Raw genomic sequence first — 18,039 nt, 5'->3', positions numbered from 1 at the left:
TAACTTCAATGGGACAAGGATTTCACTGTTGGTGAAAATCAGTATAGCTCCATTGGCTGTGATGGATCTAGGCCAACTTATTCCAGGTGAGGATCTGGCCCACTGTGTAGGAAAATGACACTGAAACATGACACTCTCTCACGTACTGTAGCACTCACCTCGAACTGTGAGGGTAGCAGAGGCCTCCACTTTTCCAACTCGATTCTCAGCAATGCATGTGTAGGTTCCCTCGTCTGTGCTCGTGGCCTTTTTAATGCGCAAGGTGTAATCATCTTTGATGTCATATCTGCATTATAGAAATAAGGAAAAGGAAAGACGTTATGTAGCTGACGATAGACATGGCAAAATTTCTCACCTGGAGTTTACCAATCTGATTCTATCTTGGATATATCTCTGGAAGATAATTTATTATCTAGAGTTAGATAATTCCACCAGGCATTCATCTTCATGACATTTTTATTGCACTATGCATTAGTTAAAAACTTTACAGCCATAAAATTAGTATTGCTATGTTCACTCAGTATTAGGGCTTTATTAATAATATCACTCACTCTGCCCTTGATCTAGAGCAATATGATAAAATTAAGCTATCAGGCATCAGTTATCAATATATGACAGCTTAGGTTTATTATGGCTTTAACTGCATGAGCTGCATATTTTACTTCTGCTGCTTTAAAAACAGTTTTCCCCTAACAGGTCCCTAGTAAAAATTGTCAGCCCCTGAAGGAGGGTGGGACAGGAAATTACATTGCACTCATTTATGCACAATGTACATTGTAAACACAGGCTTTGCAAAGTGACAGTTTGTATGCAAGACACACATAAGTTTCCCAGAAGCACAATGTAATAATTCAACAGAATAGGGAGAGGAGTTTTACTTCTTTTTTTTTTAACAAAGAAGAAACAAACATTTTCCTTGCATTTTTCTCCTTTTGTTTTTTCTTTCTTGTTGTTACTTACTCTTATGCTAGCTCTAAAGCTATTCAGAATGTATCTGCACAGTGTGCGTACTTCAGTATGCAGTGACCATTCATTTGTAAAGCTTTTTTTTTAAAGTGAAATTCTGAAAGATATTCAGATTTCAATTGCTGTCATCCTGAAAAACACTCACTTGATAAAATATTATGGATGTTTTAGGGCCTGATCCATTGACATCAATGAGAGTCTTTGTCTTTTACTGATTTCAATGGGCACTCTAAGTCCCACAACGATTTTTATGAGGTATATTTTACTCCTGAAATAGTTCCCTTGAATAAACATTCTGTTCGGAGATAACAACCCTACTAACAACCTGAAATTAACTGATTGTGACCATAAGATTCAGTTGCAGATTTGTCAACCCTAAGGGGGAAGGATGCTCTTGAGACTAAAGTACGAGACTGGACCTAGAGGGAGCTGAGTCTTATACCTAGATCTTCAAAGACGTACCTTGTGACCCTGAATAATGATTCAATTTGCACTCTCCCTCCATTTACTTATCTGTAGAATGGAGACTGTGGTCCCAATTCAGCAAAGAAATTAAGCACTGACATAATTTAAATGGCATTTAAGCACATGTGTAAATGTTTTGCTGAATCAGGGCATAATTCAACTACTTCCCTCTGGAGTATTGTGAGGTTGTGTAGTGTGAGGCTGAAGTTATTAATACTTGTAAACCATTTCAGAACCCCAGATGTTAATTTCTGTGTACATGCTAATTATTATGTATTGTTATTACTTTTTTAGTTTGTACTTGTAATAGATGCAGTCAATATATAGTAAAGCTACTGGGATGTTAAACAGTATACTAACAAAATTACTGGAACATTAACCCATGAGTTCTACATGTTGAAATACTGTAAAAAGATCAGTTTTGCCAAGTAAAGCTCAAATTATCAATTAAAATTAATAGTTTCAGGGATAATTAAAAATCAGAATCCCCTTATTTCATATTGTGCAGACCTTTTATTGTGATCTGAGATCATTTCCTTTCATTCTCAATAAATTCATTAGGTAAGAAGCCATATAAAAATAACAAAAAGAACAACTGAGGCTAACCATTCTATTACTGGTGTGCAGGATGGTGTGTAAGTACTTGTCATTTATTTAGGAATCATATTTTGGTGTACTTTTATTCAGTATTTCAGATTTATCCGATGCATAAATGATATGCCAGAGGGAAAAGCGGGAGGGTGCTGCAGTGTATTCCAGAAACTTAGAGCCATATTTGCTGTTGGCATAATTCCACTGAGGTTAAAAATTATGACAGCGGAGAATCTGGCCCTCCGTTCCTTGAGCAGTACTAAGCTATTGTAAATATGCATTTAAAAGCTATATACAGTTATTATGGCACATTTCTTCTGGGATGTTGCACTGAATTATGTAATTTTGCACACTGTGCTGCACCAGTCAATGGCAAATTGAAATCACTGGTTTCATAGGGAGAGAAAGGCAAATGGAAGCAATAACTTCCATAAAATCACAAGAATACAACACCCATTTCTTATACTGATGGAGAAGCTACTGTCTTTGGCAAACAAACTGCTACAGACAAGAGAGAATACTTATTTCCTTGACACAGGGCCAGCTCTAGAGGAGTAAGACACGTGGGGCCACATTCAGTTCCCGTAAAATATTCTGAAATTAAGACTTGCTACCACATAGAGATTAGGTGAGGGTAGGAAAAAAACCTACAGTGCGGGGCAGCAACTGGCCATTTATTTTGCTGAAATGTTTTTGTTTGTTTGTTTTTTAAGGCAAGATAACATCCAAGTGGCACTCTCACCACTGCTGGGCTAAAACCAGACAGGCAGCAGGACTGTGCCTGACTGACTGTTTGAACTCTAATGCAGGCAGTCTGGGACACAACTCTGCAGTCTGCTGTGGGCTGCAGCTGACTTGCTCCTCTTCGTCTCATGGATGTGTTGGTCCTGACATGCCAGCCAGCTGCCTTGTAAGCCTCAGCAGCCTTTATGCTTGCACCTGTCCATCATGCAGATTGTGCAAAGGCTACTAGGTGAAAAAGCCAGCAGCCTGGCATACCAGAACGCAGGACTAGAGCACAACCTTAATCACACACTTGAGGGGTAGAGTAAACATGTCCCTATCAAGATCCAATCATCAATTACTTCAAACTGAGGTCCAGGCCTTCTTGCCTGCCCACCCGCCAGGGCCTCAGTGGGTTTCTGGACCATCCTGAAAGAGCATGCCATCCAGCAACTAGACCAGTGCATGGAGGCACTCGTGGGACATTACAACCATCTGGTGTCCTAAAACATTGATGCAATGCCCCACAGTCATCTGTTCCATCCACACTGTCCGCACAAGTCACCACAGTTGAATGATAAACTTTGACAGATGAAGCAGGCGGTAAGGAGACTGAAGGAAAATTGGCTCTGAATCTGATTCACAGCAGCACAAATGACCCGGTGCAATAAGGGGTGGGGACATTGAATCTTTCTTCTCCTCCACCATGGTCTTTGTAAAGTCATATCCCACTGAACTGTTGTGGATGGTGAACAATCTAACCAATTCAAACTGCCTTCTCCCAATACGAAAATTCAGTATCTTTTATTATAAAAAGCTTGCATCTAACTTTGAAGGCAAGATCCCCTGCATCTGTATTCATGTCACTGACCCTCTGGAGCATCACACCTGACCAAATTATGGCCATGCTCAGACCTTAAGGTTCTGAAGGCTCTGGGATAGTCCATTCTAACACACGAGAACTGGACCCCTGTCCCTTACTATTGATGAATGGTATATTACAAGTATTTAAACATTAAAAATGTCATATATGAACAATAACCTAGAGCCCCAGAGAGACTGCTACCATGTGATATCTTTAGTGAACTGAAGATACATAGCATCAATTTTAAACCGTGTGTGTGTGTGTGAGAATGTGTGTGTGTGTGTAAACCTGGAGCAGTGCAAAGATGACAGCACAGACTGGGGAATTTGGTACTTCATTTGCTAGCATGCAGTGACATAACGTTTAATAGTGACAACTAGCAGCCAAGTAATTTATCAGTGAAAACTCTTGACACATACACAGACTTCCTCATGTCACTGATCCATTTCTACCAACAAAATATTAGCACGCAATGATGATTGATTCCATCATGGCTCCAGTTAAGAATGGCCTGAGTCACTGACCCAACCCTATCTAATTAAATACAACAAGTAAATACAATAACTTAGCTTAATTACAATATCATTCTTCAAATGTAGCCCATACATAAGATTTCAAGGAGCTTTAACTTTATGAAAAGTTTGCAGGGTCTGGGTTACTCCATTATTAAGATCATTCAGGACAGAAAACGGTCTGATAATGAAGGCTAAATTTCTTACAGCACCCATTTTAAAATTAATTGTATCTCAAACTTATTAAGGGAAGAACTTTTAAAATGTTAGAACATTCATTCTGTACTCAGAGAATAAGTAGGGTAAATTTGGGGATGATACATTGTCTTTGTGTATAGCAAAAAGGCTGAATCTTGGTGTTAAGGAAAAAAAATCAGCTCAATCTTAATTAACTACGGAGTCACAACCAATGCTTGCACAATATGCATAGTGTCAAGAAACACCTTTCAATATACTACCTGAATATTACTGGCTGTTACCCAAGCTGACGCCAAAATTAACTATAATATGTAGCCCCTAATGTGTAGTTATATGTATTTACTGTCATCTAATAGCTTTTAAATAGTTCTTTTGTTAAACAGTTTGAGGTACTTAACCTTTCACTCTAGCTTACTCTTCAGCCATCAGTACTGAGTTGAGAGAGGATTTTTAAATAAGCAGTCATTATATGTGTGGATACAAAACAGCCACTTTAAAACATCATATAAAATTATTCCTGTTCTACAAGTCACAGTTAGAATGGGTCTGGCTTTAATGAATGAGAAAAAAAGAGAAAGCAAGCAGATGAAAAAACATTGCTGGTGAGGAAATTCTAATAGAAATTGGGTGATTCTGATTGTGAAATTTGGCAGTCTCTGGCATATATGAATGCACTCATTGTTGCTGGTTTTGATTAATGACAGTTGTACAATAGTGTGCTGACAGTCCCTGCCATGCAGACATGTTTTTTTCTGATATGAAACACTGCTGAAAAAATGCAACCCAATCAGATTTGGCCCCCGGACAACATGTGCTATCATCACTGTACCGTGAATTGAGATTGATTGGTAACCAGCTGTGACAAAGTGGGGAAATGAAAAGAAAGAAAAGAAAACTGTGACAAAACCATTACCATCTGTTTCACCAAATAATAAATAAAACAAAACAAATTAATCTACAATGCTTAAAAATAGTTAATATATTGAGGTTACTGTCATGCACTAGTTTGAATTTATAAAAAAATAAAAAATCTTGAGTTAAATTATTTTTCTTCTCCGCTGCTCATGGTTTTGCCCCATTTCTAAAACTTTATTTGTGTTTTGTTCAGTACCCAATCATCTGTCTGCACTTAACAAATAAAAAGAGATAATGCACTGAAATGATAAAACTTTTGATAATTCAAATGCTGTGTAGGTGACTCTTAAAATGAAGGTTTTTGGATTTGCTATCTTCTGTTTCCTTAGAGTGTAATAAATGTACACAGTGCTTTACAAAACACATTGAAGGCAAGATTTCCAAAAATGTCCATGCATAGAAAATACACATGTGCTTACATGCCTACTTTGCATGCACAATTAGCACAATTGTGTCTGCAGCTGCAGTCATTACACTCATAGATGGCCTGGTAAATGTCTAACTGGTGATGTGAGCGTGCATTTCCCTTGACTGTGTATTCAATCACTGCAATTGTGAATTCAGATAAGACTCATCAATGGGCATGAATTTTAGCATTCATACAGTTCTCCAAATGTGGCCCATAGAAAGTCATGGCCTCTGCAGAAAGCAGTTTCCAAGAGGAAGGACCAGATCTTTCACTGGTGCAAATTGGTGAAACTGACTTAAATGAAGTCACAACCATTCATGCCATCTATGGATTTTTTCCAAAGTATGTTTGTGACATTATCTTTATTAAAAAGAGAGTGTGTGTGCAGACTTCTTGTAGCTACTACAAAAATTGAGATATTTTGCTCCATTTTATAAGCCTATAGTTTTTTTTTTTTTTTGGTCAGGCTAATTAACAAGCAAAAAAGAAAAGTTCCAAGAAAATGAAGTTAATTTATAATGGAAAGCTGGGATTACAGGTGCACTCCACCACATCCGACCACTTCACATGTTTACATCTGAAATTTCACAGTGCTGTAACCGTGGGAGTCCTGACCCAAAAGGGAGTCATGGGAGGTTGCAGGATTGCCACCCTTATTTCTGCGCTGCTGCTGGCGGTGGTGCTGCCTTCAAAGCTTGGCAGCTAAATGGCACCAGCAGCAGCGCAGAAGTGAGGATCACAGGATGGGGGGGTCATCACTTTTGAGGGGGCAGAGCCTGGTCCCCCAGCAACAGCCTGCCCAAGACCCCTTTAGCCCCTGAGTGCTAGAACAGGAACCAGGGAGGGGCAGGTCTGGGGACACCCCAGCAGGGGATTCCTATCATGCACTGGGCCATTCCTGGGGCTGGGTAAGACCCACCTCTGGGAACCTCCCTTGGTTGCAGACAGCTCTGCAGCTGCTGTCTGGGAGCTCAGATCTGAAGGCAGCACAGAAGTGAGTTATATATAAGATATATGTGTGGATACAAAACAGCCACTTTAAAACATCACATAAAATTTTTCCTGTTCTACAAGTCACAGTTAGAATGGGTCTGGCTTTAATAAACGAGAAAAAAGAGAAAGTGTGCAGATGAAAAAACATTGCTGGTGAGGAAATTCTAATAGAAATTGGGTGATTCTGACTGTGAAATTTAGCAGTCTCTGGCATATATGAATGCACTCATTGTTGCTGGTTTTGATAAATGACAGTTGTACAATAGTGTGCTGACAGTTTATATATGCTTTAACTTACCTTTATATGTGGGTGTGTGTATATATAAACATAAAACACACACACACACAGAGCTTTAAATAACCTTTATGTATCCTTGAGTCTGGGGATCCCAGGTGCTGGTGTGGTTTTGAGATGCACCTTAGAGTCAACTCAGGACCATTCTAAATTGAGGCAGCCGATAATAGCCCTCAATGCGTTATGAGGGCAGGTGTACCATGGCAGTCTGCTGCACAAAGTGGCTAGCTGTACACTCCCTTGTCCCTGGCTATGCCTCCTACACCAGCGGCAGGGTAGATACACAGTATAGGATCTGATATGCTTTTCCTGTATCACCCTGGAATTCACCATGCCATGGAAATCCTCAGGTAGCTATTTAAAATGGCTTCCTGGTGGTTTTTCACTTGCAAACCATGTGAAGTGGCCACAGTAGGGCCCAAGATCTGGACCAGGGACAGAGCTAAGTGGCATAAGTTATTATTCACATCTGCTATTGGCACATTAAACACTTGGAAAGAATTTTTTGGCTTCATCTGAAAACATTTATGGTTTGCTATCAGCACATTTTTATAATTAAAGTACCATTTACAGTATTAATTGCAGCAATATAAAGTACAAAACCACATGCTCTCTATGCCTTAAACCAACACATGCTTTTGGCATTTCATAGAGTGGCCTGAAATACGTTAAAATAATATTAAACTCTAACAGTTACATTCATTGTGCATAATTGCTTCAAGTTCTGAAGTAACACGTGATTTTTCTCCGAAAGCAATGGATTCTTTTGTTATTGATACTTATACAGTGCCATAAGTCACGCACACATATATATGTATGTACACATCCTGGAGAGCTCAAAATCTAAATAACACAAAATTCAAAAGTGATGGTTATAGATAAAAAAGGGTAAAGAATGGGAAAGATAATTCATAGCAAAAGACAAATGAAGCGTGTTAAGTTTTCTTTCTTTAAAAGTGACAGTAACTGGAAAGAGACGTTGTCATGGTTCCTTCCCCACTCTGAACTCTGGGGTACAGATGGGGGGACCTGCATGAAAGACCCCCTAAGCTTATTCTTACCAGCTTAGGTTAAAACTTCTCCAAGGCACAGATTCCTTTCTTGCCTTGGGATAGCTGCCACCACCAAGTGATTTAACAAACAATCAGGGAAAGGACCACTTGGAGTCTTATTCCCACAAAATATTCCCCCAAGCCTACACCCCCTTTCCTGGGGAAGGCTTGAGCATATATCCTCACCAACTGGTTACAAAGGGACTACAGACCCAAACTCCTGGGTCTTAGAACAATGGAAAAAATCGGTCAGGTTCTTAAAAAGAAGGATTTTATTTAAAGAGAAAAAGGTAAAAGAATCACCCCTGTAAACTTAAGCTGGTAGTTAACCTTACAGAGTAGCAGAAAATTCAAAGAGCACAGAGGAACCCCCTCTAGCCTTAGTTTCAAAGTTACAACAAAACAGGGATAAACTTCCTTCTAGCAAAGGGAAAATTCACAAGTTGAGAAAACAAAGATAAACTAATACGCCTTGCCTGCCTGTTACTTACAAGTTTGAAATATGAGAGACTTGTTTAGAAAGATTTGGAGAATATGGATTGATGTCCGGTCCCTCTTAGTCCCAAGAGTGAACGACCACAGAAACAAAGAACCCAAAAGAAAACCTCTCCCCCCCACCAGATTTGAAAGTATCTTTTTTCCCCATTGGTTCCTTTGGTCAGGTGCCAACCAGGTTACTTGAGCTTCTTAACCCCTTACAGGTAAGAAGGAATTTAGGCTACCCATATGGTTATGACAGACGTGATCAATGCTGGAAAGCTAGCCTTAAAAGTTTAGGTGCTCAGAAGGGATGTGAGGAAGAAGAGAGTCAGGATGCCATTCTTTTTCACAAAGAAGTTCTCTCACAGAGAGTGAAGTAAATCCGTAACACCAAAATATATACAAAGGACCAAATGTTTGTGTTTGACTAAATGGCTGAAGGTCTTATTAAAAGCATATGGAGTCATTCACCTCACCTCTACATTACCTTTTCAGTTACAGACAAGGTCAGTATTGACTGGAAATTGTTACCACCTGATGACTAAGTGAAATACCTTTGTGGTCTCACTTCAGCTCCTGACAGACAGTTTTCCATGCCAGAAAAATCAGAACCAATTGTCATCCTTGTTAGCAGTCTGACATAAGAGGCCACATGGGCAGCAGAGATACAAATGTCCCCAGTGCCTGACAAATATACCTCAATGCTGATGTAAAGGACCATTGACATAAAGAAGGGTAGGTCTCCACGCCAATTCATTATGGGTATGTGTACACTGCTGCTGGGAGTGAGCCAGACTTGTGGCATTGTGGCACCAGCAGCAGCTCAGCCTAGCTATCCATGCTCAGACCCATGCTTCCCCTGGTGCTGCAACATCCACACAGTTATTTTTAGCGCACTAGCATGAGCCCCACTACCAGAAGTCTGTCTACCCAGGCTGGGAGGCTCGCTCTCAGCTGCAGCCTAGATATATCCATAATGAATTGGCATGGAGACCTATCCTTCTAGCTCTGAAATGGTTCTTTACATGAGAGTTGAAATGCATTTGTCAGGCACTGGGGACATTACTGCTGCCCATGTCATAATTCATCTGTCAACAGAGGACTCTCAAGTCTCAGGGTTGTCAATCTTGTACTTTTCACAGCCACAAAATTCACTTTAAAAAAGGGGGGAAATACTCTTCTGTGTCAATTTCTGCTTATAAATTAAAAAAAAAAAAAGGATACAGCAATGGCTGGAATCCAATAACCAAGTCTGAGCCAAGATCAGCATCTTGAATTCACTAAACATGCTTCTATACAGTTAAAAGAAATCTGAACATGCTGCTTGTTAACATTCTGAAATGAACAGAATTTGTGTTGGCTAGTCTATGCTTCTTTGCCTTAAGTGTGATGATTAACTATAGTAGTCTTGTCAGTGAAATTAACTGAAATATTTTCTAATCTCTATTGTAAATCAAGAACAAAGCATAAAGTGGTCATTAAAGAGGAAATTATGTTAATGTTCTAATTCAAGCATTTTTTGATGTTACAGTTGAACTCAAAATCATGTTATTAAAATCAGTTGTTTCGCAATTGCTGAACTGGTCTCAGCACAAGACCTAACAACAAGAGCTGGCACATGTCAGAGGTTTGTTGGTTCTTACAGTACAAAAATTCTTCTGCAGTGGTTTCATGGGAAACTCTAATTTCTTCTAATGAGATACTCATCCTTCATATCCTTTACTGGGAGGGGACATACTTAAAATAAGAGAGGAAGTCTCCCTGTGTCCCACCTTCCAACGGTAACAATGAGCTAGTGGTTACTGGTCCTAATTCCAGTTTGTGGAGAATCCATCTTATTTCTGGTTTCAGAGTAGCAGCCGTGTTAGTCTGTATTCGCAAAAAGAAAAGGAGAACTTGTGGCACCTTAGAGACTAAAAAATTTATTTGAGCATAAGCTTTCGTGAGCTACAGCTCACTTCATTGGATGCATTCAGTGGAAAATACAGTGGGGAGATTTATATACACAGAGAACATGAAACAAGGGATGTTACTATACACATTGTAACGAGAGTGATCAGGTAAGCCGAGCTATTACCATCAGGAGAGCGGGGTGGGGGGGGGAACCTTTTGTAGTGATAATCAAGGTGGGCCATTTCCAGCAGTTGACAAGAACGTCTGAGGAACAGGGGGTGGGATGGGGGAATAAACATGGGGAAATAGTTTTACTTTCACATTTGGGGACAATGTATACCTTCAAATCAGCGGCACTGCTATGGGTACCCGCGTGGCCACACAGTATGCCAACATTTTTATGGCTGACTTAGAACAACGCTTCCTCAGCTCTCGTCCCCTAATGCCCCTACTCTACTTGCGCTACACTGATGACATCTTCATCATCTGGACCCATGGAAAAGAAGCCCGTGAGGAATTCCACCATGATTTCAACAATTTCCATCCCACCATCAACCTCAGCCTGGACCAGTCCACAAAAGAGATCCACTTCCTGGACACTACGGTGCTAATAAGCGATGGTCACATAAACACCACCCTATACCAGAAACCAACTGACCACTGTTCCTACCTACATGCCTCCAGCTTTCATCCAGACCACACGATCCATTGTCTACAGCTAAGCTCTACGATACAACCGCATTTGCTCCAACCCCTCAGACAGAGACAAACACCTACAAGATCTCTATCAAGCATTCTTACAACTACAGTACTCACCTTCTGAAATGAAGAAACAGATTGACAGAGCCAGAAGAGTACCCAGAAGTCACCTACTACAGGACAGGCCCAACAAAGAAAATAACAGAACACCACTAGCCATCACCTTCAGCCCCAACTAAAACCTCTCCAACGCATCATCAAGGATCTACATCCTATCCTACAGGACGACCCATCACTCTCACAGATCTTGGGAGACAGGCCAGTCCTTGCTTACAGACAGCCCCCCAACCTGAAGCAAATACTCACCAGCAACCACACACCACACAACAGAACCACTAACCCAGGAACCTATCCTTGCAACAAAGCCTGTTGCCAACTGTGTCCACATATCTATTCAGGGGACACTATCATAGGGACTAATCACATCAGCTACACTATCAGAGGCTCGTTCATCTGCACATCTACCAATGTGATATATGCCGTCATGTGCCAGCAATGCCCCTCTGCAATGTACATTGGTCAAACTGGACAGTCTCTATGTAAAAGAATAAATGGACACAAGTCAGATGTCAAGAATTATAACATTCAAAAACCAGCCGGAGAACACTTCAATCTCTTTGGTCACTCGATTACAGACCTAAAAGTTGCAATTCTTCAACAAAAAAAACTTCAAAAGCAGACTCCAAGTAGAGACTGCTGAATTGGAATTAATTTGCAAACTGGATACAATTAACTTAGGCTTGAATAAAGACTGGGAGTGGATAGGTCATTACATAAAGTAAAACTATTTCCCCATATTTATTTCCCTCCCCCCACCGTTCCTCAGATGTTCTTGTCAACTGCTGGAAATGGCCCACCTTGATTATCACTACAAAAGGTTCCCCCCTCCCCCGCTCTCCTGCTAATAATAGCTCACCTTAAATGATCGCTCTGGTTACAGTGTGTATGGTAACACCCATTGTTTCATGTTCTCTATGTATATACATCTCCCCACTATATTTTCCACTGAACGCATCCGATGAAGTGATCTGTAGCTCACAAAAGCTTGTGCTCAAATAAATTTGTTAGTCTCTAAGGTGCCACAAGTACTCCTTTTCATCTTATTTCTCTTTCTCTTCTGAAAGAGTTTCCATGCAATTCTTTCCCCACACAAATTAAAAAAAAATATGGTCTTATTAGTCAACCCCAGCAGTGTAATTATTTATCAGAAACCCAAATTACTTCATGTCCTTGAAAGTGGGTAGTAAATGTCATAAAGGCAGGCTTCCTTAGCATGAACTCTAAGAACCTGCTCAACATTTCTGAATGTTAGAAGCAAATGTTACAAACAATCCAATTACCAAGCTTTTTAGTTTGGTATAGCCAAAATTTCCCAATATTACATAGGGTAATAGACTGGAACAGGTCATATTAAGAATTTTTAATTTGAATGCAATTCTACATCACTGTGTTTTCAACAGCATTTATTTAATATCCAATAAAAACCAGAACAATTATAAAGGAAGAATCAATGCTTGAAGGGAATAGCACTGGGCTGGAATGCAGTTCCAGAACATTATCAATTTCAACAGAATTTAAGAATTCATGATTTTTAAAAGGATTAAAAAGTGGAAAAACCAAAAACCATCTGTGACCAACCAGCTTTCAGTGGGGAAGCAGGAAGTGCTCCACAGAACACCAGTTGTCCATGTGACAAAATTAAAGCATCTTTGGACTAAATTGACGGTTGACAGGGTCACTTTAAGTCTGTAGCCACATGGTTGTAAATAAATTCTTTCAGACTTGAATCACATCAATGCAGGATTGTCTTCATGAATCTGCAAACAGACAGTTTGAAATAATACCACCTCTGAGAGGTATCAACTCCGTTTCTCACCTCTCTGGAGGGTTGTTGACTCTTAAATACAAAGGAGAGGGGGAATCAATCCTCAGGTGTAGGGGAAGGGCCAACAGGAGAGAATCATGGTGAGTGGGGTACCACTTTGATACTTGTTAAGAATTATATATAAGACACCCCTCGCTCCCCCAGTTTTAAATGACTTGACTTGTTTTAGGATAGCAGCAAATACACATGTTTGCACTGCAGGTCTGGGACCTCTACTTTTGATCTGTTAGGTTGTATGAAATATCCACAAGTTACATTATAGACCAACATATACCAGCCATGTGCTGTATTTAACTCTGGACAACAACATCCTCTGGAAACTGCCTCTAGTCTCTCCAGTTGCACATAAGTATACAAATAGCACATTACATTTCTTTCTTTTACTATCTCTCTTTGACAAGCTATTAAGAACATCCTGTTTTCTCCCCTATGCTTCTCATAAAGGGAGTCAGTCTCTCCCTGATGGTTAGTTTAGGAAGCAAAATGCTGAGAATGGAAAACACAATGGATGTAAGGTGATATAGTGTGAGTGCTACAGTTAATATGACAAACCTTTCCCCCCTGATTCCTTTATTTAGTACGGTTAATTGTTATTAATTGCAATAGAAATTTGCTGATGTAACCAAAGATTAGATCCATCACACCATTAAAACAGTCTTTCCCCTAATTAATTTTCAGTACACATTAGACTACATTTTGTTACAATCTGCACTAAGATTAACTCGACCAAAGCACTCAGCACTGTAGTGTTATTAACTCATATTTCATTGAAAGGTCATTCTCCCCTTGGTTGTATCTAGAGGAGGCTGCAGTTAAATACCTCACTGTTCCATCCACAAAATATAAATGTTGTTATGTAGTGCTTCTTTTGTACAATAGAATTCACAATTACACAGTTTCTTACCTGCTTACTGAAACAGCTTTTAAAATCTGATCCTGAGAGATGTTGGAGTCAAAGGGAAAGATAAGTGCTTGGGATCAGGCCCTACCTAAATCCTTTTTAAAAATGAAAGTTTCTGACTTTTATTCATTTAAAAGAACTGATACAAGTCTTATCTGAAACTCTTTCTGAAGAGTCCTACTATTGTGGACACTAAAGGGCTGTTTTTTAAAATCTAATCTTGTACATGCAGTTTTGTGCCCACAGAAATTACAAGTGCTAATCCTGGAAACTAGTTCTCTACCTGACAATGCATGCAAATCAGAAATCTAACTGGTGGAATTTGTGCCCACAGAATGTGTATGAAATTATGTGCAAGCACTAAAAAAGATATTAGATTTAAAAATGTGTCATGGATACCTCTGCTGCATGGGCTTTATAGTTGAGGCCAAAATGTAGCCAAATTCTTACCTGAACAAAAAGAGAACTTCTAATTAAGTCTAAATTATCACTTGTGACTGAAGTTGGTGCTGATATTGCTCTCACTTCAACAATTGCTTCATCAATTTTAGTACCGTTATACAAGGCACTGGTGAGATCTCACCTGGAATATTGTGTGCAGTTCTAGTCTCCCATGTTTAAGAAGGATGAATTCAAACTGGAACAGGTACAGAGAAGGGCTACTAGGATGATCCGAGGAATGGAAAATTTGTCTTGTGAAAGGAGACTCAAAGAGCTTGGCTTGTTTAGCCTAAGCAAAAGAAGGTTGAGGGGAGATATGATTGCTCTCTATAAATATATCAGAAGGATAAATACTGGAGAGGGAGAGGAATTATTTAAGCTCAGTACCAATGTGGACACAAGAACAAATGGACATAAACTGACCACCAGGAAATTTAGACTTGAAATTAGATGAAGGTTTCTAACCATCAGAGGAGTGAAGTTTTGGAATAGCCTTCCAAGGGAAGCAGTGAGGGCAAAAGATCTACCTGGCTTTAAGATTAAACTCGATAAGTTTATGGAGGAGATGGTATGATGGGATAACATGGTTTTGGTAATTAAATATTCATGGTAAATAGGCCCAATGGCCTGTGATGGGATATTAGATGGGGTGGGATCTGAGTTACCCAGGAAAGAATTTTCTGTAGTATCTGGCTGGTGAATCTTGCCCATATGCTCAAGGGTTTAGCTGATCGCCATATTGGGGTCGGGAAGGAATTTTCCTCCAGGGCAGATTGGAAGAGGCGCTGGAGGTTTTTCACCTTCCTCTGTAGCATGGGGCACGGGTCACTTGCTGGAGGATTCTCTGCTCCTTGAAGTCTTTAAACCACGATTTGAGGACTTCAATAGCTCAGACATAGGTGAGAGGTTTTTTGCAGGAGTGGGTGGGTGAGATTCTGTGGCCTGCGTTGTGCAGGAGGTCAGACTAGATGATCATAATGGTCCCTTCTGACCTTAGTATCTATGAATCCATGAATCAAATTAAATATAAAATCAGAGGTTTGAATAATGCCTTTTTAACATAAAAGCACAAGAGATTATCCTTTAACAACAGAAAATGATGCATGTATTTTTCCAAAATAATTTCTAAAATGAACATTGTCAATTTTAAGTAAATAACAAACCATACCTCTGCTTTTCATGATTTTCTCTGCTGTTTCATATAATAACCCTCAATCTCATAACACTTAGCAATGCACTTTGTGTAAACTGCATACCACTTTAATTCTGAAGTATAATTTAAGGTTTCCCTGTCTACCTTCTCCCATTGTGTGGATGGCATCTAAAATAAATAACTCTTTCTGCTGGTGCAGTTGCCACTTTTCATTCCTTAGTACAATGCTCATCTACTGAGACAGTGTCTGTAAATACAACTTACAAGTGCAGGTTGTAATTTTATTAAAGATGTCTTTACAGAGCTCAACCAGCTGTTCTGTGCTGGAATACAAGAAACAAACAAACAAACAAAAACCCATGTGATTGCTCCTTAAGACATTTTTTAAGGCAACTGTAAAATACATTCTCTGAGCAAGTCTCACCCTCATGAAGAGCTGGCACTGCTATCTTCTTCTGTGTGAAAGGTTTAAACAGTTATTACAGCGTGTCATAAATTTTAACTTGTAATTGAAAATCTCTTCACTTCCTCAGGAAAAAAAAATCCTGTATTACTTGCTACATAATTACAGGCTATGCAGCTGCTCTCTTAGACTTTACTAGGAAATGTGAAGACACGAAACACTGCACAAACTCTATTCAATTTTTTGTTAAATAGAAAGCCAAACAAATGTCACCCCTCCACCAAAGAATCTCAAACAATAACAATTTCCCCCTTCCTGTTCTAAGGATTAGAAGGAGCAGAGTCATGATTTGAGTAAGGCCATATTTGGTTAGAGATCTTAACTGTTATTCCCCATTTCTTAGGAGTCTATTTGCCCTTCAGTAAGTCCTATTTACATCAAGCATGTACCAAGGAGACAACTGGATACCCAACTGTCTCACTGAAAAACAGTGTGATTTTATTTAAAAAAAAAAATTCCAATATGTCCTGGTCCCTCTGCCTAACTTCGTTGCTTTTAAGTAAACTTTTGCCTTCAGTTGCTTTGAAATCATCTTTGTCCTATCTACCTGTATCATTTATATGGCAAACCAACTTTATTCATGAAACAGTGAACCTAATATTTTAGCTAGGGGCATCAGGCTAGTGACTCCACAATTTCCTGTTCACCTTCAGTAGTTTGACATGAGTCATATTTGATTAACTATTCCCCTAGCCTCAGTGCAGTGTGATAGCTATGGATTGATGTAGAATTTTTAGAGCAATTAAAATAAAATATACACCATGTGCCTCTATCCTTGACTCACAGTGCATTTCAGTCTTGGGTCATTGATTCAAAATGGACAGCCTTTGGAATGAAGCTTTACACATCCCAGAGTTCACATTGTACTATTATTTTCCCTGTTGGTTTAGTACCAAAATTTGTAATATAGGGAATTGCTAATCTGTTGGGAGTAGTTTGTGGTCTACAAAAGAGTATAAATGCTGAATAATTCAGTTAATATATAATCAAAACAACGTAAGAGGAATGTGGCTGTAGGCAGCAATATTAGGGTATATAAACTGTGTCCAAGGAGCCCTTCTTAGAGCTTTCTTAATTGATGGCCAGTTTCTTTGGAAACAAATATAGTGTTCTGTAACTATGTGGTTAGTAAAGCTGCACCAGGCACCAAAACCTTTACATATTTTCCTTGTAGTACCTACTTTAAAGTTTAAAATAATAAACCGATCTAAAATACTTATATGCCCCCCTATTACAATAGTAGCTGACGATCTCATAGTCTTTGTCTTTACCCTCACAACTCCTCCACATGATATTATCTCTATTTTTCAGATGAGGAGCTGAATTATAGAGAGACAGTAAGGGCCAATTTTAAAAAGATATTTATGCACCTAATGATGCAAATTGGTGTCTAATGAGATTTTCAAAGGTATCTAAAGTGACTTGCCAGAGCTCACACAGGAAATCTGTGGTGGAACAGGGACTTGTGCCCAGGTCTCCGAAGTCCCAGGATAGTGCCCTGACCACGTACTTTGTTATCTTTCATTTCTCAGAACTCTTGGAAATCAGGCCTATTATTTAGGCACCTACAAAAGGATTTAAGAGTAAGATTTTTTTTTAAAAATACCTACTTGACTTAGAAGCACTAGTCATTGACTTTCATTGGGATTTATGCTCCTAAACCACTCAGACAGTATCACAGAAAATTTACTTTAGGCATGCAATTTTGAAAAATCTTTCTAAAAAACACCAATCCACACTTCATATTTCTACTTAAATTCAGTTTAAAAATAACATCATTCATTTATTTTTGTAAATAGGAATCTGAACAAAAACACTAGATTACAACTTTATTGTTAATATAACTTAAAAATACTCAAAGTTTCTTCTGAAGTTATGAGTTGCTTGCTTTTCTTAAATTAATCCAGCTGCAACTTGAGCTACACATAGCTTTAATTATAAAGATCCTTTTGTGAACAATAATAGTAAGGTTTCTGAGGAGCTGAAGGGCTTTTCAATTACTATGCAACACAAAGTTTGGTGTAGTAATAGCTATATAATTTGACTGTATTATCTCCTAAGTATGATACGTGATTATGCT

The 18,039-nt window shown here is 39.0% G+C and overlaps 1 protein-coding gene across 28 annotated transcripts in view; it reads right to left on the bottom strand.

Annotated features, from left to right (window-relative positions):
- The window catches only part of ROBO2 (roundabout guidance receptor 2), a 1,527,115-nt gene that overhangs the window by 150,439 nt on the left and 1,358,637 nt on the right, over window positions 1-18,039 (bottom strand). For all 28 annotated transcript variants that reach the window (XM_043538357.1, XM_043538373.1, XM_043538358.1 and 25 more), the window contains one exon: window positions 159-286. In XM_043538357.1, coding sequence (XP_043394292.1) covers window positions 159-286 — 128 coding nt within the window. The remainder of the gene's footprint in view (window positions 1-158; window positions 287-18,039) is intronic.

The sequence above is a fragment of the Chelonia mydas genome, chromosome 1 (assembly GCF_015237465.2).
Source record: "Chelonia mydas isolate rCheMyd1 chromosome 1, rCheMyd1.pri.v2, whole genome shotgun sequence".
Taxonomy (NCBI): Eukaryota; Metazoa; Chordata; order Testudines; family Cheloniidae; genus Chelonia; species Chelonia mydas.
This window is presented reverse-complemented; position numbering and strand designations above follow the sequence as displayed.